The sequence below is a fragment of the Pristis pectinata genome, chromosome 29 (assembly GCF_009764475.1).
Source record: "Pristis pectinata isolate sPriPec2 chromosome 29, sPriPec2.1.pri, whole genome shotgun sequence".
Taxonomy (NCBI): domain Eukaryota; kingdom Metazoa; phylum Chordata; class Chondrichthyes; order Rhinopristiformes; family Pristidae; genus Pristis; species Pristis pectinata.
Genome location: NC_067433.1, coordinates 6,917,518 through 6,942,458, shown reverse-complemented (window position 1 = coordinate 6,942,458; position 24,941 = coordinate 6,917,518). Strand labels below are relative to the sequence as shown.

Genomic DNA, 24,941 nt, shown 5'->3' with positions numbered 1-24,941 from the left:
TGTAAGGAGATCAGCACAAACTTGGTGGGCCAGAAGGCCTGTTTATGTGCTACATGATTGTATGACTCTATTTTGCAGAAAACATCCACAAGGTTGACCCTGTTTTAATTTCAGATTTTCAGAGCTGTTGATGTCTCCTTTTTGATTATATTCCTGTAGTACCAAGGATTAATGTTGTGAATTAGCACAGGCAAGAAGAAATAAAAACAAAATATCAGAACCACTCAGCTGGTCAGGCAACATCTGAGGAAAGAGAAACGGAGTTAACATTTGTTGGAAATGGGACAAAGTAAAAGCAAGATGGTTGAAATTGCAGCAAAGCTGCAGGAGGAATGAATCTCATCAAAAGAAGAATCTATGATGAGATCAGGATTGCCAAGTGTATAAACTATAAATAAGGTCATGTGGCCAATGGGATAATGGGGGCATTTAAAGAGAGAAAAGAAAAAAATGAACAAAAGGTATGAAATGAGGACAATTGGAGAGTGAGAACACAAACATTTCAACATGTTGAAGGAACCCTTTCATTTCTGATTCTCTGGTCCACTCTCCCTGCTGCACCTTTTTAAGGTACATTCTCATCATCCACAGGAGACCCAACATCTGCCCTTTTACCTCTTCTCTTCCATCCAGGGTTTCAAATGATCTTTCCAAATGGAGCAGCAATTCACTTACTTCTTCCAATCTAATGTGTTGCATTCAGTGTTCACCATATTGTCTCTTCTACCTTGGAGAAAGCAACCATGTATGGGTGACTGCCTTGCAGAGCACCTGCATTCAGTCTGGGAACAACCCTTGCTTGCTACGTTAATGCTCTATCCCACTCCCACACTGACTTATCAGTCTGTAGTTTCCTGCACTGTTATAGCAACTTCTCATGTAAACTGGAGGAACAATAATTCATCTTCCATTTGGGCACATCACAACCTTCTGAACTCAATGTCAAATTCTACACCCCAAGATAATTTACTTTGTCTTTCTGTTGCAGAACTGGGCAATCTATCTGTGATATCAGCTCAGTTATTTTTCTCTCCAACAGGACAGCCTGACCTGCCAGGCATCTCCCACAACCCTGCATTTTACAATTTCTGCCTTCCTTTGTTTCTTTTCTCATTCTCATTAACATCTTATTTCACAGCTTTTATGTTCCTTTCTTTGTGTTTTCTCCCTCTCTCACTTACTCCATTAACCATCCACTAGATAACTTCATTTATCTTCATGCAACCCTGGCCTCCCTTTCTCCTGCACCCACTATCCTCCCTGCAACTTAAACCCAACTTGTTTACTTTTCCCCAGTTTGGATGAAAAGTCTCCAAGGTGAACGTTAAATTTATTTCTGTCTCCACAGATGCTGCCTGGCCTGTTTGGTGTTACAGGCATTTGTCTATTTCCAATTTACAGCACCTGCAGTATATTTTTTAATTTCCATGGCATGAACCGTAGTGTAGTGGTTAGCATAACGCTTTACAGCGCCAACGACCTGGGTTCAATTCCGGCCACTGTCTGTAAGAAGTTTGTGCGTTCTCCCCGAGTCTGCGTGGGTTTCCTCTGGGTGCTCTGGTTTCCTCCCACATTCCAAAGGAGGTGCGGGTTAGGAAGTTGTGGGCATGCTATGTTGGCGCCAGAAGCGTGGCGACACTTGCGGGCTGCCCCCAGAACACTATGCAAAAGATGCATTTCACTGTGTGTTTCGATGTACATGTGACTAAGAAAGATATCTTATTTACCCTGGCACTGTCTTATTTACAGAGTCTAGTGATAATCTTTTTCTTCTATTGCAGTTAACTTGGTAGCAATCTTAATCCTGTGCCAGGGAAATTGCGGACTCTCCAAATGTATTACTCGCTATTTGGTTGCCATGGCAGTGGCAGATCTAATGGTAGTGATCGTTGAAGTCATACTGAAGCGAATTAACAACATTTATTTGCCGTTAAACGTTTTGTTCATCACTCCCGTCTGTGCCATGAAACTTGTCATAAAACACGCAGCCCTCGACTGCTCTGTCTGGTTCACGGTCGCTTTTACCTTTGATCGCTTTGTGGCTATTTGCTGTCAAAATCTCAGACCAAGATATTGTACCCAGAGGACATCAGGTGTAGTTATAGCAATTGCATGCGCACTGGCCTGTTTGAGGAGCATCCCTTATTACTTTATGTATGAACCCAAATACTTCATTAACAACATCCCTTATTTTTGCATTGAAACAGCTGCCTATTATACTTCACCGCTGTGGGTGGCCATTGAGTGGTTCGACAGTATCTTAAATCCTTTGGTACCAATCTTTCTCATCCTTTTGCTCAATGCCCTTACCGTCAAACATATCATAAAGTCCAATAAAATCCGTAAGGCGCTTATGAGTAACGTGGATAATCGCAATGATACCGAGACTGACAACCGTAAGAAGTCCATGATTTTGCTTTTCACTCTATCAGGGAACTTCATCCTGCTCTGGACACCATATTTTATACATTCTTTAAAATGGCAAATGAAAAACTACAATTATACAGACAAGTATTACAGCAACCCCATATACATCAACCAGCAAACAGGGTTCATGTTGCAACTACTCAGTTCCTGCACCAACACTTGCATCTATGGACTGACACAGAGGAAGTTCAGACAGGAGCTGAAAAATGGGGTGAAGTATCTGGTTACACTGAATGGGAAACTCTGTAAATAGGAAACAACTGACATAAAGCTATACAAAATATTACAGTTCTTTTCTGCTTGCAGCTTGGCTTCTTTTTATTTCGCCATACTGGGAGATAATAAAAAAGGTTTGAAAGCAGATAATCATTCAAATTGGTAGAAGAATCCAATGAATTGGTTCAGACCCTCTCATTAATTTTGGTAGTAAATTAACATGGAACAAGAAAATACACACTATCTATTTGATTAAACCAGAAAACGAGAACAGATAATGAATAAATAGATGTTTCCAGTAAACAGGAAGGATTTCATATCAATCATATCCAAGGGACATTGCAGAATACCTGGATGATTATAAGCAATTAATTATGAACATAATTATTATGTTTATAATAAGGTCATTGTAAAAGTTCTAAGTTGGAGCAATAGTAATATCACAAGGTGGAGATATGATTATGCAAATGTGGACTGAAAGTAGTCAATTGAATGTAAAGTAATGCGGTGTGTTCAAAGAGGAGATCATGAAGGTTCATTCGAAGAAAAGTTGGAGGATGGGGAACAGCCACAACTAGACCTCCAGAGGTGTGGAGTAATGAAGAGAGCTGGATGAAGCAAAACAATGGGAAATGACTTCAGGTACCGAGAACTTGACACAGGGGAGTCTGGAGATGTATAGAACGTGGAAAAAAAGGGAAATTAGGCAGCAGAAAGGATGCCATTAAAAACAAAACTACTAGCAGTTGCATTTACAGAAAATCTATTTCATTTGCCATGGTCTATCCCACATACTGGGAAGGTGGATTAGAAAGCTTGCATTGACCTCATTGCTACAGTTACTTGGAATTCCTGACTCAGCACTTACAGCTGTAAAGAAGGATGCCTCGGATACAAGCCCACGAGACAGACACCTTAACGATCAGGGTTAACAGACTTTTCAGGTGTACTCTAAGTTTGTCAGGTTGTGTTCTAAGACTAAGTGAAGTTGACAGGAGAATTGCAACCCCCCCCCCCCCCCCCCACCACCACCACCACCACCATTGTCCAGAGCGTTGTTATTGATGTATATTTTGGTCATTGTACAGGTCATCCCACACCACTGGATAACAATGTACACTGATTCACTATGCTGAGCATTTATCGGTTTATAGCATTGAAGTATATTGCACAGTGGATGATAGGTCACAGCTGGTCAATATGAAACATTCAATAATAGTATCCGCAGAACAGCTTGGGCTATATGAAATCTTTATTAATACAGGCGACCCACGCATTACGGGGTAGGTGGAGTTGCATTCTTAGAAAACAGTCTGCATCACAATTTTCCATAACACGAAGCCACATCATCTGTGCATGTGTCAGGAAGTGGGAGCTTAAAAATATAGATTTTATGTTTATTTATTGACTTTTTCTTCACATAAATTCCGTGAGAGTAAATTTTATTCCGTATCTCAATTTTTTGGGTAACAATTTGTGAAGTCTACAAGGGTGAATTTCCATTATCCGAATGGTTGTAAAGCAGGGGTCACCTGTAATGTATACAGCTTCACATCTGATCCACATTGGTCACTCTTGATCAAATTCTGAATTTAGAATTAATGCAAGCATCAGGTAAAGTGAATCATTTCATAATGTACATTGGACTGCGTCTGATTGGGCTGAAACACTTTGTAACCTACCTTCTGGAGCTTCTGCTGACATTGTGAAGTCTTAATATTTAAGGTGCACCAGACATTAGGACGTTTCTGGGCAAAGGAAACAATTCAAGAACAATGCATACCAAACAGCTGGTCACATTTGCTCTATGTGAATGGACCTAATTAGCAACATGGATTCTTTCTGTCCCAATCAAAAGGCAAGAGGGAGGAATTTGGCGGGTCAAGCAGCATCTGTGGAGGGCAATGGTTAGTCGACACTTCAGGTTGCCACACTTCATCTGGACTGAAAGATAGAGGGGAGATAGCCAGTATAAAGAGGTGAGGCGAAGGGGTGGAGCAAGAGCTGGAAAGTGGTAGGTGGTCCAGGTAAGGACGGCTGAAAGGCAGAGGGAGGAGGGGAGAGTGGAAACAGGGCTCCATCTATCGCCTCCCAGCTTCTGTCACTATTTCCACTCTCCCTCCTCCAATTGCCTATCACCCCTCCTCATCCTTGATCCATCCCTTCCCCTCACCTTTCTGTAGGTGCTATCTCCCCTCTATCTTTCAGTCCAGATGAATGGTTTCAACCCAAAACATTGACTGACCATTTGCCTCCACAGATGCTGCCTGATCTGCTGAGTTCCCCCAGCATCTTGTTTTTTTTTGCTCCAGATTCTAGCATTTGCAGTCTCGTGTCCCCTTCTGTCCCACATTGACTGACCCCAATGAACGCCACATTCAATTAAAATCACACTGAACAATAGGTTGTCTACTGGCATTGTGAACACCTTACTAATTGCGTGTATAGAACCATGTCCGATCACTGTGATGCCTTTCAGAATGAAGCACTTACCCTGAATCAAGCCTGACCAAATTATTTAAACGCAATGGTCACATCTGATCTGCAAGAGAGAATTAAGAGATATGGTCTCATAAAGTAGGACAAATCCAATCAGTTACATCGTCAAACTTACACAGACTAATGGAAGGTGCTATCAACAGTATAATAGTGCTGTCAAGTGGCACTCGCCAATAGCCTGCTCATCAATACTCAGTTTGGTTTCCATCAGGACCTTTTCACCTTCAGATCTAATGGAGCCTTGGACCATACTTGGACAAAAGAGCTGACTTCCAAAGGCAGGGTGGGAGTGACTGCTTTTGATATCAATTGCCACTTCATTATGTATGACATAAAAAAGACACTTGTCAATCAGAAGTCAATGGGTTTTGTAAATCTTCATTAGCAAAACCAAAGGTAGCATGGGGTATATTTCCACAGAATAGCGATTCCATAGGGTATGACATTCAGAACCTTGGTGAGTGGGGATGTGTTGTTCAGATAGTTTACTTTGCATCTGTGAGTTAATATAACAAATAGAGGTGTGGTGGATCAGCTTGTACCTGTGGAATGCACATCCTGGGCCCTAGGGAACTTCAGACTGTTTCACATGTCCTGGTTGGCTGCAGAAAGTGTCATCAGCTGTAGGTTCTGGAGATTGTAACAGGATAACATGTTTCAGGAAGTGGTCTTCTGCATCTCAGGCAAAGGGCAGCAGGCAAACAGTTCAGGGGATCTCTGAAGAGTTCTTACTCTCTAACTGGTAAATGGGAGAGAATTCCCCGGGAAGTGTTAGGCAACATCATAGCACCATAGGTGGCTCAACAATACAGGGAGAGAGGAGAAGCATTAAGACAGCAATAGTTACATCAGATACTATGATCAGGGGAGCAGACATGCTCGTCCGTATGTACAAACTGTACATAAATCAGATGTTTGTAAACTGGGGGAGGGGAGGGGGGACCTGTATTGGCCTCTAAACAATTCAAGAGAGATAGAAGAGCAAATGTAGAGGCAAATTTCTGAACAATGCATAATAGACAGTAAAGGTGGGAGAATACTTTAATGTTAACTAGAACATAATCAATATAAAAGATACCGAGGGAATATTAATCCCAAATTGCACTCAGCATGTAGCAAGCCCAGCAAGTGGGGCTATAGTGGGGGGAGGGATCATGAAAAGCTAAAGAACTACAGATGCTGGAAATTTGAAATAAAAAGGGAAAGTGCTGGAAATGATCAGCAGACCAGTCAGTATCCATGGAGATAAAAACTGAGTTAAGATCAATGGCCATTCATCAGAAATGGAACAGTGAAAAGAATTGTTTTAACCTACAGAAAGCATGAGCGGTGGATAGAGCAAAGAGGATTTCTGTGATGAATAAAAACAGATGGAAAGAAGAACAAATGTTGGAATAATCAGATGCAGAACACAACAATCGCTCGAAGTCAAAAAACAGAAGAGAATTTTGGATATACACAGGTCAGGCAGCATCTTCTGCCTTGATATTAGAGATAGTCATTTTTGCCTCACCGCTAGAATTCAGCTCTCTCGTCCTGGTTTGGACCAAGACTGTGATGAGGTCAAAAACTGAGTGGTTCTTGCAATACCCAAACTGGGCATTGGTGAGTAGATCATTGTGACGCTTATTAGCACTGTCATTGACTGCTTCTATCATTTCAATTGTGAGTAGGCTGATAGGGCAGTAATTAGCTGGGTTGGAATAGTCCTTTTTGTGAACATACCTGAGCAAATTTCCACATTGTCAGACAGATAGCAGTGTTGTAACTGTACTGGAACATCTTGGCTCATGGTGTAGCTAGTCTTGGAGCACAGGTCATTAGTATTACACCAGGGACGTTGTCAAGTCCTATTGCCTTTGCTATATCCAGTGCTCTAAGCCACTTCTTGATATCACATGGAATGAACCAAATTGGCTAAAGACTGGCTTCTGTGATCTCATGAGGAATTCAGGATGGATCATCTATTCAACACTTCTCACTGAATACAGTTATGAATGCTTCTGCCTATAACACTCACATGTTGAGCCCCACCATGGTTGAGGATGAGGATGTTCTTGGAGCCTCCTCCTGTCAGTTGCCTGATGACTAGATGTGTTAGCACTGCAGAGCTATGATCTGATCCATTGATTGTGAGATGGCTTAGCTGTCTATTTTATGTACTTTTTTTAGTTTGAAGTGAAGCCTCTCATCCCTAATCAACTTCTCTGCACCCACTCTAAAATCTTGATACAATTTGTGTGCTGCTAAAAATTGAATGCAATTCTCTAACTTGTGGGCTGTATAGGTTTAACATAACTACCTTACTTTGTCTTCTACATTCATAAAACTAAGCTTTACAACTTTCTCAATTTGTCTGGCAGCTTTCAAAACTTAGTGCACTGTCACATGTCTGCACATTTCCTCTCCCACCCCTTCAACCGATGTCATCCACATTGTTTATTACATAGAAGTGTTTTTGCACTTAGAAAAAAATGTTCTGTGTAATGGGCAAATTGCAGTATGAAGCTTATAAACAATCAACATTATCAGAACTTTGAGTCTAAATAATATCCTTCAAAGAAATGTACTGTAATAACTCAACATTAGTATGTTGCAGATCAAATATCTCATCCCATTCTCTTATCTTCCAGTAAAGTATCAATAATCATCCTGTTAAACTTCATAGTTCACTCTTCGATAATATTTGATACTGCACATAGAAATTTACCATCTTCATCCTTTAGGAAAAGACACCAGCTAAAACTTCAATACGAGCAGCTGGGAGAACATTTTATTTCATTGTTGGCGATTTTGTCGGCCTTGTTCATCATTGCATTCTTACTATGACAGTCTCTAAAGCCTTCAGAGCTCTTAGCTATGCAAAGGAAGTAGTAATGATCTTCGGTAAACTGTTTGGGGAAGTGGAGCAGTAATAGCATGTGAGTAAATCTCCTAGAATTCCAACTGGAGCAGTCAGGTGTCATGAAAGGAGAAGGGAAGCTCAGAGTTTCTTGCCCTATTCTCAGGCTCTGTTGGCCAGGAGTTGAGCTACAGCTTAATGACCAGTCATACAACCCCTCAGAAACTGCTCTGTGACTTCATATATCAAAGCAGCTGAAAAGTTCACTCCCCTTCAGTGAATAAACACCAGATCTCTGAGCATTTACCAGGAAAGCATCATTATGTTCACATGCTGTGGCAGTTACACACTTCAAATCTTCCATGGGTACATGGACTCATGACTCTGGGGAAAACCCCCACTCCCTGGATGGGCACAAAACCACTAGAATCATTGTCAAGCAGTCCCTGAATATCTTGAGCACTTCAATCGTCAATCCTTAACCTTATAAATTCCAGGGCATACAAACCCAATTTGTGTATTATCCACTTGTAATTTACTCTTTGAAGACCAAAATTGAATACCAATTAGTTTTAATGATTGTTTCTCTGACATTTTATTGATCCGTGCACTCACATTTAGCTTTTCATCATTGAGAAAGTAGACTGTTATAACCCTTCTGGTCCAAGTTGGATAATTTCACAACTGCACACACAACTCTTTGTTTGTCATATTTTGTTCACTTAAATGCCCTTGTAATTTCATGCTTCCATCTATACCATCTTCCTTGCATCCTCACATAAAGTCCAACATACTGTTTGCTGCACCTGCATATCAATCTGCTGTGATTTCTGTACAAAGTATACATATTCCTCTAAACACCAACAACTTTTCTTCATTTAAAAAAAACTTAGTGCTTCTATTTTGTTGCTCTGGCATGTCTTAGCCCAATTAGCCTATCTCCCCTTGAAGCTTTTCTGCATTTTCTTCACAATTCACACTGCCATCCAATTTTGCATGATCTGCAAATATTAAACTTGGTCTCATCATCCAAGTAATTGACAGGGATTGTGAACAGCTGGGATCCCAACATCAATCCCTGCAGCACCCCACTTGTCACTTCCTCCAAACCCAAAAATAACCCATTTAATCCCTGGTTTCTATCTGCCCATCATCTGCACAGGTATATCACCCAAGTCAGATATGCTCCAATTCAGTCGAATAATTTATTTTATTGCATCATGTTGAAGACCTACTGAAAGTCCTCCTTGCTGCCCATTACCTATTCTGCCAGTTCCAACCACAAAAAAGTAATGGATTAGTCAAACATGATTTGTCTTTCATTGATTGATCCCTGCTGCCAATTCCCTGCTATTATTTTTAAATACCCTGTCAACATTTTGTTAATGAAGATTCTAGTATTTCCGTAGCTACTGGTGGCCAGTAGTTCCCCATGATCAGTCTCTGTCCACTCTATATTAAGTAGTGGGCTTTTACTTGCTACCTTCCAATCTCGAATCCACAGAATTTTGGAAGATGACAAACAGCATCATCTCCATAGCCACCTCTTTCAACACCTTAAAATGCAAATCAGGTCTTAGGGAGTTATTGCTCTTCAGTCCCATTAATTTCCAATAGTATTTTCCAGCCAATGTTAATTTCTTTCAGCTTTGTCTTTAGCGTTTTGTTCAATAATCTGCAACATTTTCTGTATTACCTTCCAAGAAGGTAGATGCAACACATTTAAAGCCCACTTAATTACAAGATTATTAAATCTAGTATTGTGTAATAAAAAAAATCCCAGCATATGTAAAGACCCCCACGATTATTTTATTACTCATGGAAAATGTGTCTCTATTTTCTGCTTTACACTATGCCATACACTACCACTACAGTTGGGGCCTATGGACAACTCCCACCATATTTTCCACCCTTGCTGTTTCTTAGCTTCACCTAAAATGATTCTACTTAATTTTCCTCGCCAAGATCCTTTCACCTCAATGACTTTATCCCATCCTTTTATGTCCCTCTTTTTCATTTTGCAAAACTTTCAAAAGTATCTTGCAACATTTATTTCCCTTCTTTGATCATTATACACCCACATCTCTGTAATAGCTATTGGATCACACCCATTTATTTTCAATTGAGACAACTATATTGTTGTGAATACTGCATGCACTCTGGTAAAGAGACTTCAATTTTGTCTTAATAACATTTTTCCTTGATCTAACTCCAAAGCCTCAAAAAAATTGATTTTTTAAAAAAAATGATTTCTTACATTGATCCCAGGCCACTTATTACTTTGTGACCCGTTATCACTTGCTTAATATCAGATTTTTAGCATTTTCCTCATGGATTATGACTGTTTTCTCTCTTCCTCCTTTCGTAAACAGTGAAGTTACATTTGTTACCTTCCAATCTATGGGAACCATTCTGGAATCTACGGGATTTTTGAAGATGACAACGTATTAATCTATACCTCTGTGGAGGTCTTAACAATGGTAGGGGATGGATGAAACTCTCTGCTGTGATGAACAACCTCTCTACTCTCTTACTTCAATCTTCAAGAACAATTAATTGGACAGAATTCCACTTGAACTGCTCTTTCCTCTGATCCTCAGATTGCTTTTGATAGACTTTGAGCACTCTGATATGAATTGTTTGGTGCCTGATCTGCAAGAGAGCAGAGTCAAGCACACCTCATCCAGGAACTCCTGGACCAATAGGGTGATTACATGGCAAGTTGCAAGATGAATTAAAAGCTGTGAACAGATATTGAAGAAAGTACATGTAGTCAATATACAACTGAAGCACAACTAGAGGTGAATTTGTGTTTCTCCAACAAGGAATTAATAAAAACACTGCTGCAGCAAAGAACTTTGCCAAACTCAAAACATGAAGAATAAAGAGCAACGAGGAAGATCAAAAAGATTACAACTCTATTAATCTACCTTGTAAAAGGCTGTGTCAATCTGAAGCAATTTGCCAGCTAACAGCGAGAGGTAGACAAATGTCAGAATTAAGGTGGCTACGTTGTGGGCCATAGGGACTCGGGGCACAGCAAATTCATTAATGGTTTGATGGCCCAATAATAATTTTAAAAAGAGAAGCAAGGCTGTCAGTAATTTCTCTGGAGAAGCATATGCCATTTCTGAGCATCACCAAAGAGAAATACCTGATTGAAAATCAAATCCAAACTACCTATGCTGGAAGTCTGAAATCAAAACAGAAAATGCTGGAAACACTCAGCAAGTCAGGCAGCGTCTGTGGAAAGAGAATTAGAGAAGGAACTCATTGCTCCTTTGTTTTGGAGTTTCCTTCATCAGGATAGGTTAAAACTGTATGCAAAGTTATTATGTTCTTTCTGGTAAAAACAGTTGTGATTAAAAGTCATACAAGACACTTTATAAAAAAAACTTATGGACATATTTCTGCCTTTGTCCTATTTTTAAATCCTGGATCAGGGAATGCTACACCCTATCAACAATCCTAAAGAACATGTCTAACAATCCTTCAAATTCCAGTGAAATATTCCAACCACTGACTAACACTGAATTATCTGATAACTGACCCTGCAGTTTAGTTAAAATATAACCACCTATCAAAGTTAAAACTGCAAAGTATTTTGCACTTTATTGATACCATGGAACCTACATGAGCACTCTAGTGCCATCCTACATGCTTTAAGTGATTTCCTTGCTACTCTTTTACATGGATTCCCCAGTGGTTTCAGCTTATGTGGTGAAAGGCTACTGTGCCTCAGTCAGAGCTTCTGAAATGTTCATGATCGTCGATCTCTCAGGGTTTGAGCACGAGGGGGCCTAACCATTGACTGTAGTGTTGTTCCTGTCACTGGAGGAGCCTGGAATTGAGGGCAGGGCAAAGGAGCAGGCACACTATTGTTACGAGAAACAGCAGTATATGCCTCTCCCATTGTGCCATTACCACGGGACTGTGATTCAACATTATCACCGACATGTGGGAAAGTAGACTGTAGGAGTTCTGTGACATGATTAAAACCCCTATCAATACATCCCCCCAACTTTTCCAGGCCAGAGGAAATGGTGCAGGTCAGAGCCTGAATGGCACCAGTCTGAGCCTCAATCAATGATGCTAATTCAGGGCTCACTGACTCCTGAACAGAGGGCTTCACTGTAGCATCCAAAGCGTTGGCCACATTCTCCATGGTATTCTGCAGAGTAGTGAGGCCTTGCGGCAGAACACCACACAGTATGGAAGCAGACTCTTCTACACTCTCTGACAGTGTTAGGCAGCTCCTAGACAGACTGTCCAAAGCTTCAAGTAACTGATGATGAACATGGAAGATTTTTCTTTTAAATGCTGGACCACTCAAATCCATGTCTCTGTGTTCCTCTGTGTAGCTCGATTCGGAGCTTGCCCTTCGGTCATCTGTCTCCTGTACTGTCCTTTCCACCATGGCCAGATCTTGCTCACTACTGCTGAATAATTCACTTCGAGCTGATCCATCTGTCCCATCTCTCACACTGGAAACGTTGAGTTCAGTGGTGTATTGGTAGGATGGAGCTGGTGACAATGCATCTTCAGTCAGGTGGTCCTCCTCCATCTCCTGCCCAGAAAGGCCCAAGTAATGGGATATATCTGGGGGGGGGGGGGGGGGTGGAATAAAGAGGGTAAAGGTCAGCCACTTCTGGAAAGAGCAGGGAACAATGGTAGATATTAATCCACAGAATCACAAAATCTAAATCCTGTGGTTGCTGGAAATCTGACATAAAAATAGAAAATGTTGGAAGTATTCAGAAGGTCAGATGGCATCTGTGGATGGACAAAATTAATGTTTCAGGTCAATGATCCTTCATCAAAATGGGAAGGCTAATAAACAAGTTTTAAGATGCAGTCAAAAGAGGTAAGGAGAGGAGGTAACAAAAGGTTAGAGAGCTGATTGATTAACGAAAGATGATAGCACAAGGCAGTAATGGGACAAGTAAAACAAAATCTTTCTGCAAGAAATGTAAATGCTAAAAAATGGTGACATTATCTGAAATTACGTTCAAAGGAAAGTTCACCAAGTGCTGGACATCTGAAATAAAATCAGAAAATGCTGGAAATGCTCATTCTCTGAAATTGTTCATTTCAACACTGAGAATGGAAGATGTAACTGCCTAGAAATTGGACTTGCCCCATTTTGATGCACTGAAATACAACCTGTATGATTCCCAATTGTAACTCCTTGCAAACATCACAGCTGCAGTTTTGTTCAGGAGAAACGTGTCTCAGCCTTGAAAGACACACTAGAAGCAAGCCACAGTAACTGAATTAAAGATGTCATGGAGAGGAGGGAAAAAGCATAGGGAATGGGGGCAAATGTTTAGCCACAAACCTGTTTGTAATTTCATACTGTGCATTAATTCTTGTGCTGTAAATGGCCGCAGGTCATTGCACAACATTTTCATTGCGGAGGCAGGGATTAAAACATTGACCCTTGCAGTGAAAAGCCGCTGCAGGTAGTCAGATAGAAAGGAAGGATCTTCAGCTGTAGGACTGCAGCAATCACTCAATAAGGCATACCGATAGTCAATCAATCATGGAGAGATAAAGCATGGAAGCAGGCCCATTGGTCCACTGAATCCACGCAAATCATTTACACTTATCCTACATTAATTTTTTTTATTCACATTCTCATTAACTCCCCCACCCAATTCTACCATTCATCTACAGACTACGGGCAATTTACAGTGGCCAATTAACCCATCAACCTGCACATAGAGTAATACAGCACGGAAACAGGCCCTTCAGCCCAACCAATCCATGCAGACCAAGATGCAGACCTAAGCTAGCCCCATTTCCCTGCATTTGGCCCATATCCCTCTAAATCTTTCCACCCATGTACCTGTCCAACTGTCCTTTAAAATGTCCATAGGTTCACCATCCTGAGTGAAGAAATTTCTGCTCGTCTCTGTGTTAGTTATCTTGGAGACAACGACCACCACTCCCCATTCTAGATCCCCACCAGCCAAGACAAACATCCACCCCACATGCAGTCCGTCACGCCCTGTCAGAAATTTTGTACATTTGACTGAGATTCCCTCTCGTACGTCGAAAATTTAAGTCTAAAATAGAAACCTAACTCTTGTGAATATATTTTCTGTCTTTTTTGTCAAAACTGAGAAAGCAGAAAACTGCAATTACAGGTGGTTCTGCTATAACACGTATTTCCATAACACAAATTGATAATAATGCAATCGATGGACTCAGGAACACTACTGGCATTATGCAGGCCGCATTGGTTACAGAGCGAACATCTTTGGGACGTGGGACAAATCCTATGCAGTCACAGGGAAAATGCGCAATCTCTACACCAACAGCAATGAGGATGAGGATTGAACCCGTGTATATGACACTGTGAAGCAGCGAATCTACTATCTACACCACTGTGCTGCCCACAGACCAAAATGTCAACCATTAAAACAGGGTACAGCTTAATTCATGTATGATTAACATGTAATGTGGGTTTTGCTCCTTGTACATTTTTGCACCAATTTCAGATATTCACAAGCATGAATGACACTGAAAAAAAAAATGACACCTGCTCACCAGCGTGTGTCGTGTCTAAAAGTGTCTGGTCCAATTCTATGATGGACAGTACTTCCACTGTAAATAAGGGCAAAAATTAACATGTACAAATTGATTTTTATATACGCGAAAAAAAACACAGGGCCAATCTCTATGCAAATATGCTCAAAAACGTGTTTCTTCTGCTTACATTAAGCTTAACATAGAAGAGTTCAGCACAGGAACGGGCCCTCTGTCTCCCCAGTGTCTATGCTGACCATGATGCCAATTTAAACTGCACAGCTGCCTGCAAGTAGTTCATATCCCTCCATTCCCTGCCTGCTCATGTGCCCATCTAAATGCCTCTTACACATTGCTATCGTATCTGCTTCCACCACCTCCCCTGAAATCCTGTTCCAATTACTTACTACTCTCTATGTAAAAACCTTGCTATGTAAACTTCCTTTAATCTTTCCCCCTTACCTTAAAGCTATGCTCTCAGTTTTTGACGTTTCCATGAAATAATCCAATTAACCAATTTAGAAGGGCTGAGTACAAAGGGAAGCAAATGGAGGTAATGTGCAAGTGATCGCCTGATCTGTTTGGTCTCTCCAGTGTAGAAGAGATTACATCTTGGGCAATGACTATAACATACCAATCCTTCCCCTCTTATGTTAAATCTATGTCCTACGCTGAGAAAGAGACTGCGACCATTTACTCTATATATGCTCCTCATAGTTCTATAAACTTTTTTAAGATCACCCATCAGCTTCATTCACCCCAGGGAAAACAGTCCCAGCCTATCCAGTCTCACCTTATAACTCAAACCTTCCAGTTCAAGCAAAATTCTTGGGTATATTTTCTGCACCCTCTCTAGCTGAATTTTTCCTGACTCCTTCCTATAATGTAGAGACCAGAACTGCATACAATATTCCAATGTTGCAGTTTGCATAAATGTAACATTACATTCCCAACTTCTATACTCAATGCCTCAGCTAATAAAGGCAAGCATACCATATATCATCTCCATTCTGTCTACCTAAGTTGCCACTTTCAGGGAACTACATATTTGTACCACAAGGTCTCGCTGTTCAATAACATTTGTCCGGGCCCTTCTTTTCACTGTATATGTTCTGGTCTGGTTTAATTTCCCAAAATGCATCATTTCACACATCCAAATTAAATTCCATCTGTCCTTCCCTTGCCCATTTCCCTGGCTGATCTAGCCTTAGACAACCTTCTTCACTGTCTACTATACCACCAATTCCAAATCATTAATATATACGATGAACAATAAAGAACTGAGCACCAATCCCTGTGGCACACCACTGGTTACAGGTCTCCAATCTGAAAAGCAACTCTCCACTACAACCCCCTGTCTCCCGTCACTAGGCCAATTTCGTATCCACGATGATGCTGGAGGAACTCAGCAGGCCAGGCAGCATCCGTGGAGAAAAGCAGGCGGTCAACGTTTTGGGTCGGGACCCTTCTAGTTCCTCCAGCATCATCATGTTTCTCATCCAGATTCCAGCATCTGCAGTCCTTTGTTACTCCAATTTCGTATCCAATTTGCTATCTCACTCTGGATCCTATTCTAACCTTCTGGACCAGCCTGCCATGCAGGACATTGCCAAAGACCTATGCAGGCAATGTCCACTGTGCTGCCTCATCAATTCTTCTGGTCACCTCCTCAAAAAACTCAGTCAACTTTGTCAGAAATGATCTCCCATGAACAAAGCCATAATGACCATCCCTAATCAGTCCTTGTCTTTCCAAATGCTAATAAATCCTATCCTTCAGAATCTCATCCAGTAACTTTCCCACCAGTTAATTCAGTTAATAACCTGGAATTCTTATTTTAAAAAGTTGGTCTCAGAAATGGTGACTGCACAATTACTAAATTGTCTTCAAAAACATCTCATTCAGTAAAGTATTTCAAGGATATTTGCCAGACTGACTTGCTGTTGACTCCAGACCCACTTTCATAGGCCAAAGTATTGAGTGTAAGACTTGGGACATCATGTTACAATTGTACAAACTGTTGATTAAGCCATGCTTAGAATATTGTATACAGTTCTGGTCACCACACAACAGGAAGGATGTGTAGCATTAGAAAGAGTGTAGAAGAGATTCACCAGGATGGTGATTGAAATTAGAGGGCTTTAGTTGCAAGGAGAGATTGAATTGGCTGGCTTTGGTCTCACTGAAGCATTAGAGGCTGAGGGGTGACCTTATAAAGGTTTATAAGAGACATAGATAAGGTACATAGAGTCTTACCCCCATTAAGGTCCCACATGGTAGGCTGCTCCAGAAAGTTAGGGCACATGATTCAAGATGTTTTGGCAAATTGGATCCAAAATTAGCTTGGTGATAGGAGGCAGATGGTGGTGGTGGAGTGTTGTTTTTCTGACTGGAAGTCTGTAACCAGTGGTTTACTGCAGGAATCAGTACTGGGGCCTTTGTTGTTGTTAACATACATACATAAATGACTTGGATGAGGATGTCTGTGGTCTGATAAGTTTGTTGAAACATGAAGATTGGAGGAGTTGTAGATGGCAAAGATGGTTAACCAAGGATATAGAGGGACATAGATCACAGAAAGTTGGGCAGAGCAGTGGCAGATGAAACTTAATCCAGATAAATGCAAATTAATGCATTTTGGGTTGTTCAATACTGGCAGAACATATACAGTAAATGGCACAGACCTGAGAAGAATTGATGTACATAAGGACCTTGCAGTGCAAGTTCATAGATCCCTGAAAATGGCAACATAGGTGGAGAGGATAGGGAAGAAAGTGTTTAGGTTGCTTGCCTTCATAGGCAAGGATATGGAATATAAGAGTTGGGACATCACGTTGCAGTTGTACAAGACATTGGTTATAACACACTTGGAATATTGTGTGCATTTCTGATCACCACACTCTAGAAAGGATGTGGTAGTGCAAGAAAGAGTGCAGAAGAGATTCACCAGGACATCGACTGGAATGGAGGGCCTTAGTTACAAGGAGAGATTGCATAGGCTTGGACTGTTCTCACTGGAGTGCAAAAGGCTGAGGGGTGACTTTATAGAGGTTTATAAAATTAAGAGGGGCATAGATAGGGTAAATAGTTACAGTCTTTTTCCAAGGGTAGGGGAATCTAAAACCAGAGGACATAGGTTTAAGCTGAGAGGGAAAGTATTTAAAGGAGATCTGAGGGGCAAGTTATCTTCACACAGAGGTTGGTGGGCACATGGAACAAGCTGCCCGAGGAGGTGGTAGAGGCAGGTACAATCACAGTGTTTAAAACGTATTTGGACTGGTACATGGATAGGAAAGGAATAGAGGAATGTGGGCCATATTCAGGAAAATGAGATCAGCGTTGATAGGCATCTCAGTCGGTATGGACAAGTGGGGCCAAAGGACCTATTTCCATGTTGTATGACTGTTATAAGGAATGAGCTGTCAGAGCCAGATACCATTACAACATTTAAAAGATATTTGGATAGAAAAGCAGTAGGGCGATGCAGGCAAATGGGACTAGTGTAAATGGATATTACAGTCAGCATGGATGAGTTAGGCTGAAGAATCCATTTTTGTGCTGTATATTTCTATGATTCTAAGTGTGGTTGACTCTCAATTGCTCTTGGAGCTGGAGTGGCAAGCTACTCAGTTGTATCAAACCACTATACTCCAGCAATAAATGCCGACCTTGATAACAAAACCAATGTTCCATAAAGGAATATTAAAAAAAAGATAGATGGGCTTAGGAATGGCATCACATTGAAATTTTCCCCAGTTCCAATGAAAGAACACCATCCTGAAACTTCAACTATTTTCTCTTTCTCCACACAGATGCTGTCTGACATCTGAATGTTTCCAGCATTTTCTCTTTTTATTCCAGAGTGATCCCATTGCTTGGGTGATGCTTAAGAACAGAGTAGATGAGGGAAATTGCCAGACACCCTGTGGTACTTGGCCTCCAGCCTCGCCATTCTCAATGCTTCTCCTGCTGTATATCTCAACGATGTCCAGAGCTTCCTGCTCCATCTGAGTGGTGGCTTGAATGGAGGCTGGCCGTTCCCCACTACAAGTCGGATTCCTTGGTTTGTGTGCCAACTTGTCCTGTTGAAAAAGTGGCAATGAGTTAGCATCTGGTTACTGTAATAATTATGGAGAGGTGTGAAGCAGCTTCACATCAGATGGATGGAGCAAGGTTTGAAGAGCACAAATTGTTTGCAGGCAGACATGCAAAAACAATTAACTCATGAAGAGTTTTCCAGTTGCCAGATCAAAGCTGCTTTATGCCTGTGGTGAAGGTGTTAGGTGAGTTTGCAATTAGACCAAGGAGGAGAGTGAATGCAGTGATTGTAGGAAAGATGTGGATGGAGGGAGAACAACACAGGGGTACAGGTGTAGATCATTCTAGTCTGTTCTGTATTCAATTGGTTCATGACTGATCTGAATTTTAACTCCATCTATTCACTGCCATTCAAAAAGTTACAAATCTCAGTTTTGAAATTGTTAGTTGAAAGAGAGATGTGTATTTATACAGTACCATTCATGACATCAGCTCATCCCAAGGCACTTCATAGCCAATTAAATACTTCTGAAATGGAGTTAATGCATCCAATGTGCACATAACAATTCCCCAAAATGGCAAAGTGAACATTAGCAGATCACCTACTGAGAAATAAATATCGAGCCCTGCTACCTGGACTCACTGCCAATGAACCTGGCCACCTAACCACACTCGCCAGCAAATAATCCAGAGGGCCAAAAGCAGAATTTCCTTGAATGAGAGTTGGGCAGCGGAGCACATAGAGGCTGCAACAGTAGCCAGCCAGTATATACTGCCGAACCCCTCCATCAGAACTCCTGGCAGTCTTTGCAGGAGGCAATGCTGGAGAGAAAGCTTCATCTCCTGTCAAAGCTGTGAAGTATTTTTAACAGTTTTTAAATGTCTCTGATATTTAGATATATATTTTTTAGAAGTGTTGTGGATAAAAGTGAAATAAAAATTAAAATATCAAGATCAAAATAATTAAAAATTAGCAACTGAAGTAAAACAAGTAACAGGTAAGTTTTCCTCCTAGGGCAGGAACGAATGAGGATTCCAACCGTATGTGAGGTCTGGCTAGCACAGGTTCACAAAAGCAAATTCCTCACTGTAATGATCGGAATCTGTCACTCAGTTTAATTGGGCAAGTCCAGGGTGTAACAGAGGCTTGATTTGGCTCAATGACCAGGATAACTGTGATTACTCTTATAACCTCAGCTGCTGTTTAAAATATCATCATCCTGAAGAGCAGACTGGTTTTAATTTAACGAAAATACAAAAAGACTGCAGATATTAAATAGTGGATACTCATCAGAACTCGTGACTGCTCCTGGACCTGAAACATGAACTGTTTCTTTTTCCACCAATGCTGCTTGACCTGCTAAATCTTTGCAGCATTTTCTGGCCTTTGTTAGATGCCTTAAGCAAACAAAAATGTTATCAATGACACGCACTGCTATGTCAGCCCAGCTGTTGGCACTCAAGTCTCTAAACCCACAATCTCCAGTGCAAGAGTGCTACCTACTGAGCCACAGATGACTGCTAACTTCAAAAGCTTATTGTGGTTGGATTATCATGACCCCTTGCAGGTCTGGTTCTCATTGCAAGATTGTACATGCTTGTTGTGTACTTTCCCGTCAATAGAAAATAGTTTCTGTTAATTGAATGAAAATCTTTTATCAATTTAAACAAATTATTTAAATAATGCCTCGATTTTCCATATGCGACAACTTATTTAAGCAAACAGTTTTATAATTTAACCCCATGTAAAAAAGTTATGAATCTGTACTACACTCTCTCCAAGGCCAGTTTATGCCACCTAAGCAGGAGTGCCCAGAACTGATCACAGTTACCCAGACATGGTCTAACCAGATCTCTTCAGCTGTAAAATAACTTGTATTCCAGACATCAAGAAGAAAAAAAATTACACAGCAAAATAGAATTTTTGAATTTCTTCCACTAGCCTTTAATAATTTTTGCTTTTGATTGAGATCTTGTGGTTTCCTCCTACAATCCTGGGCTTTTTATCTTTTAGTAAGAGGGCAACTAGTGAAAGGGTAGGTCCACTCTAGGACAGAATGCATGCGTGGAGCCAGAGGAAATGGGTGACATCCTTAATGAGCACTTTGCATTGGTATTCATCAATGAGAGGGACATGGATGATGGTGAGATTAGGGAGGCATATGTTGATATTCTAGGGCATGTCAATATTAAGGAGGGGGTGGTGATGGGCATCTTAAAAGACATTAAGGTGGATAAATCCCCAGGGCCTGATGGGATTTATCCCAGGATACTGAGGAAAGCAAGGGACAAAATTGCTGGGGCCTTGATGGAGATTTTGTATCCTATTTTAGTGACTGGCAAGGTGCTAGAAAACTGAAGAATAGCGAATGTTGTTCCTTTATTTAAGAAGGGCCACAAGGAGAAACCAGGAAATCATTAGCCGCCAAGCTTACGTCAGTGGTAGGAAATTACCGAAGATTAGGGATGGGAGTTGCTTGTATTTGGAAAAGTCTGGACTTATTATAGATAGTCGGGGAGACACAAGACACTGCAGATGCTGTAATCTGGAGGGCTCTCGGGCTCATAGGTTTAAGGTGAGAGGGGGAAAGTTTAAAGAAGATTTGCTAGGCAAGTGTTTTTCGCTTAAAAACACAGAGTCTCTTCCTGCTGCAGTCTCAGTCCTGATGAAGGACCTTGACCCGAAATGTTGACTATCTCCCTACCTTTACAGATACTGCCTGACCTGTTGGGTTCCTCCAGAAGTTTTTTTTTGCTTAGGGATAGTCAACATGGCTTTGTGCAGGGGAGGTCCTGTCTCACAAGTTTGATTGAATTGATGAGAACAGTGGACATTATCTACATCAACTTTAGTAAGGCATTTGACAAGGTCCCTCATAGTAGGCTGGTCCAAAAGATTCACATGGGATCCATAGCAAGTTGGTAAATTGGATACAAAATTGGCTTGGCCAAAGAAGACAGAGTTTAGTGGTAGAAGTTCATTTTCCTGACTGGAGGTCTGTGACCATGGTGTTCCGCAAGGATCAGTGCTGTTGTTTGTTATATAAGAACTTGGATGAAAATGCAGGCAGCCTGATTAGTAAGTTTGCAGATGACACAAAAATTGGTGGAGTCATGGATAGCAAGGAAGGTTATCAAAGGATACAGATCAGGTAGAAACTTGAGTGGAGAAATAGCAGATGGAGCTTAATCTGGACAAGTGTGAGGTGATGCATTTTGGAAAGTCAAATGCAAAAAGAAAATAAACAGTAAATGGCAGGACCATTAGGATCATTGATCTACAGAGGGATCTTGGGGTGCAAGTCATTGCTCTCTGAAAGTGGCAACACAAGTGGATAGAGTGGTAAAGAAGATGTACAACATATTTGCTTTTAATCGGTTGGGGCATTGGGCATAAATGTTGGGAGGTCATGTTGCAACTGTATAAAACTTTGGTCAGACCACTTTTGGAGCAGTGTGCACAGTTCTTGTCACCACACTACAGGAAGGATGTGGAGGCTTTGAAGAAGGTGCAAGAAAGCTTCACCAGGATGATGCCTGGATTAAAGTATATTAGCTTACAAGGAGAGGCTGGATAAACTTTGGATTGTTTTCTCTGCAGTGACAGAGGCTGAGGAGCAAACTGATATAGGTTTATAAAATAATGAGAGGAATAGATAGGGCAGATAGAGCAATTTTCAGAGAGGGGAAAATGTCAAATAATAGAGGGCATAGGTTTAAAGTGAGAAGTTTAAGAGATTTGCAAGGCAAGTTGTTTTTTGTCCCCTCATATATATTTGTATATAGTACTACAGAGAATAGTGGGTACCTGGTAAGTAGTGCCAGAGGAGGTGGTAGGAGCGGACACAATTGCAATACTCAGGAGGCATTTATGCAGACAAAATGAATAGGCAGGGAATAGTGGGATACAGGCCATGTGCAGGCAGATGGGATTAGGTAAAAATATCTTTATTAGTCACATGTACATTGAAACACAAAGTAAAATTCATCTTTTGCGTAGAGGTTTCTGGGCTCAGCCCACAAGTGAGGCCACACTTCTGGAGCCAGCAAAGCATGCCCATATGTCTTTGGAATGTGGGAGGAAACCCACGCAGGGAGAACGTACTAACTCCATACAGACAGTGGCCGGAATTAAACCCAGGTCGCTGGCACCGTAATAGTTTTATGCTAACCACTACAATACTGTGCATCATTATCATTGCAGATGTGGTGGGCCAATGGGCCTGTTCCTGTGCTGTACTGTTCCATGTTTTATATTCTAGCCTCCCAACACAAATAAAGTGTTTGGCACTCTGAAACCACAGTTCATTTCTCCATTCCGTAATCATGAAGTCACATAAGTGTTAAGATGGACCATGCACAGAATATATGCCATCCTTCCAAATGTCAGTAACATACCTAGTGGAGCATATAAATGCATACTGTGATTGGATCAGTGTCTGTGAAACACGAAATGAGTAGATTGGCCTCAAAGCTGTAATGTTTTTGCTTCAAGATGTTCAGACTCTTTTCTTTGCATACAGTAATAATTTTACTTGAACCAGAATGTTCTGTAATCCGACCTGATGCCCACAGCAAATTTGAATACACAGATTTCTATTGATTTACCCAAATTATTTTTTAAAATTTGAAAGGCTGAAACACAGCAAAGACTAGTGTGCTGGTGGGAGTAGGGTTGGAAAGTGGTGGACCACTGGAAACCTCCAACTAATTATTCATACTTTCTTTCTGATACCTTTGAACTAATTCATTATCAATGCAAATCATTGAAATTTACAGCACAGAAAGAAGCCATTTGGTCCCTTGTGTCCATGCCAGTCAAAAAAAAAGTGATGCCTACATATTCAAATTCTACATACCTCATTTTTGTCAAAGTCTCTTATAAGTAAATTTTATTAAATCCCTCTGGAAGCCCATGAAAATAAAACTTCTATATTCAACACAATAAGTCAACTCTAGTGGTTAGGCAGAATAATATTATAGAGAAACAAACAAGATGCTGGAGGAACTCAGCAGGTCAGGCAGCATCTGTGGAGGGAAATAGACTGTCAATGTTTCATGTCAAGACCCTTCATCTGGAGTCCAGATGAAAGGTCTCCACCCAAAATACTGCCTGTCCATTTCCCTCCATAGATGCCACCTGACCCACCAAGTTCTTCCAACATCTTGTTTGCTGCTTCAGATTCCAGCATCTGCAGTCTCTTGTTTCTCAATATTATAGAAAAGTTCTGAGCAAACACATGGTGTACCTACATTTGGCCTCCATATTACAAATGGGACACATAGGCACTGGAAATGGTAAAATCAATTGACACCAGAACAAGGTTATACTCAAAGATATAAAATGAATTAATAGATTAAGCTATTATTTTCCCCAGTTGTGGAGAAGAGCAATCAAAGTAATATTCTTGAGGTTGACATACAAACTAGACAAAAAAATGTCAGCCCAAGATATCAGCAAAGTTATTTTACCCAAAGTATGGTGGGAATTCAAAACATGATACCAGAGAGGGAAATCTGATGAAAGGCCACCAACCTGAGACACCAACTCCATGCCTCTCCACAGATGCTGCCTGACCTGCCAATGATTTCCAACATTTTCTGTCCTTAACACAGGGAGCATCTACGTTGAAGAGTATTTTAGGGCAGAGCCCCAAAAAGTAAAGGAGAAGCAAACAGAATGCTGAACTGATAGGAGTGACGGGAGGGGGGTTCATTGGAGAATGAGTACCAGCATGGCAGCTTTGAGCCGAATGGCTGCAAATTTGGGGTTTTTTTTTGGCGGCAGAGTGTGATACTCACCCGTGCAGTGCGGGTTAGGTCGTTGAACTTCTTGCGGCACTGCAGCCAGGTCCTGGGAGTAATACTCTTGAGGTTGACATAGAGTGCCACTTCCCTCCAGGCCTGGCGCAGCGTCTGCCGAGGCATCTTCCTCCCATCTGAGGGGAAGAGAACCTCCTTGTGGGCCCTCACCTGCTCCACCAACACCTTCAGCGCCGCATCACTGAACCTCGGCGCCCGCGGCTCCGACATCCCTCCCGCCTCCGAGCACGAACACAGCGACCGTTTTATTTTCGTCCAGCGGTCTTGAAACCAGCGTCCGCTACGCCGGAAATCCCGCCTTCCCTCCCGCCCAAGTCGGCGCAAAGGGCACGGCGTTAGCAACGCGCCTGAGCTCCGGAAATCCCGCCTCTCCCTCGCATGTACTGGCGAATGAGAGCCGAAGCCCGCCGGATCATCGGCGCGGGGATGGACCAATCGGAGCGACGTTCCCTTGGAAACCCCGCCCACGCCGGCCTGATGTGCGCCCGCAGTGAAATTGGCCCCGGAGTGCAGGCGCGGTACCGGTGTTGGTGCGGGACTGAGGAGAGGTATGGAGTGGAGTGGG

At 41.5% G+C, this 24,941-nt stretch overlaps 1 protein-coding gene across 2 annotated transcripts; it reads right to left on the bottom strand.

The window, feature by feature from the left end:
- Window positions 1–11,564: 11,564 nt before the first annotated feature.
- LOC127584388 (uncharacterized) lies at window positions 11,565–24,666 on the bottom strand. Of its 2 annotated transcripts, none has more exons than XM_052041166.1 (3): window positions 24,356–24,666; window positions 18,438–18,597; window positions 11,565–12,583 (listed from the first exon to the last, which is right to left on the bottom strand). In XM_052041166.1, the coding sequence occupies exons 1-3, from the start codon at window positions 24,584–24,586 to the stop codon at window positions 11,745–11,747; spliced, it is 1,230 nt and encodes a 409-aa protein (XP_051897126.1). In that variant the 5' UTR covers window positions 24,587–24,666; the 3' UTR covers window positions 11,565–11,744. The 2 variants fall into 2 exon arrangements, with proteins under 2 accessions (XP_051897126.1, XP_051897127.1); XM_052041167.1 differs by having other exon boundaries at window positions 24,527–24,666.
- Between the last annotated feature and the right edge of the window lie 275 nt (window positions 24,667–24,941).

Bases quoted from the DNA above. Each gene is read 5' to 3' on its own strand.
- LOC127584388 (XM_052041166.1), bottom strand. From the start codon at position 24,586: ATGTCGGAGCCGCGGGCGCCGAGGTTCAGTGATGCGGCGCTGAAGGTG. The intron at 18,598-24,355 runs GTGAGTATCACA...CTTTTTCAACAG, and splicing joins ACCTAACCCGCACTGCACGG to GACAAGTTGGCACACAAACC. The intron at 12,584-18,437 runs GTGTCTGGCAAT...CCCCCCCCCCAG, and splicing joins TGGAGGCCAAGTACCACAGG to ATATATCCCATTACTTGGGC.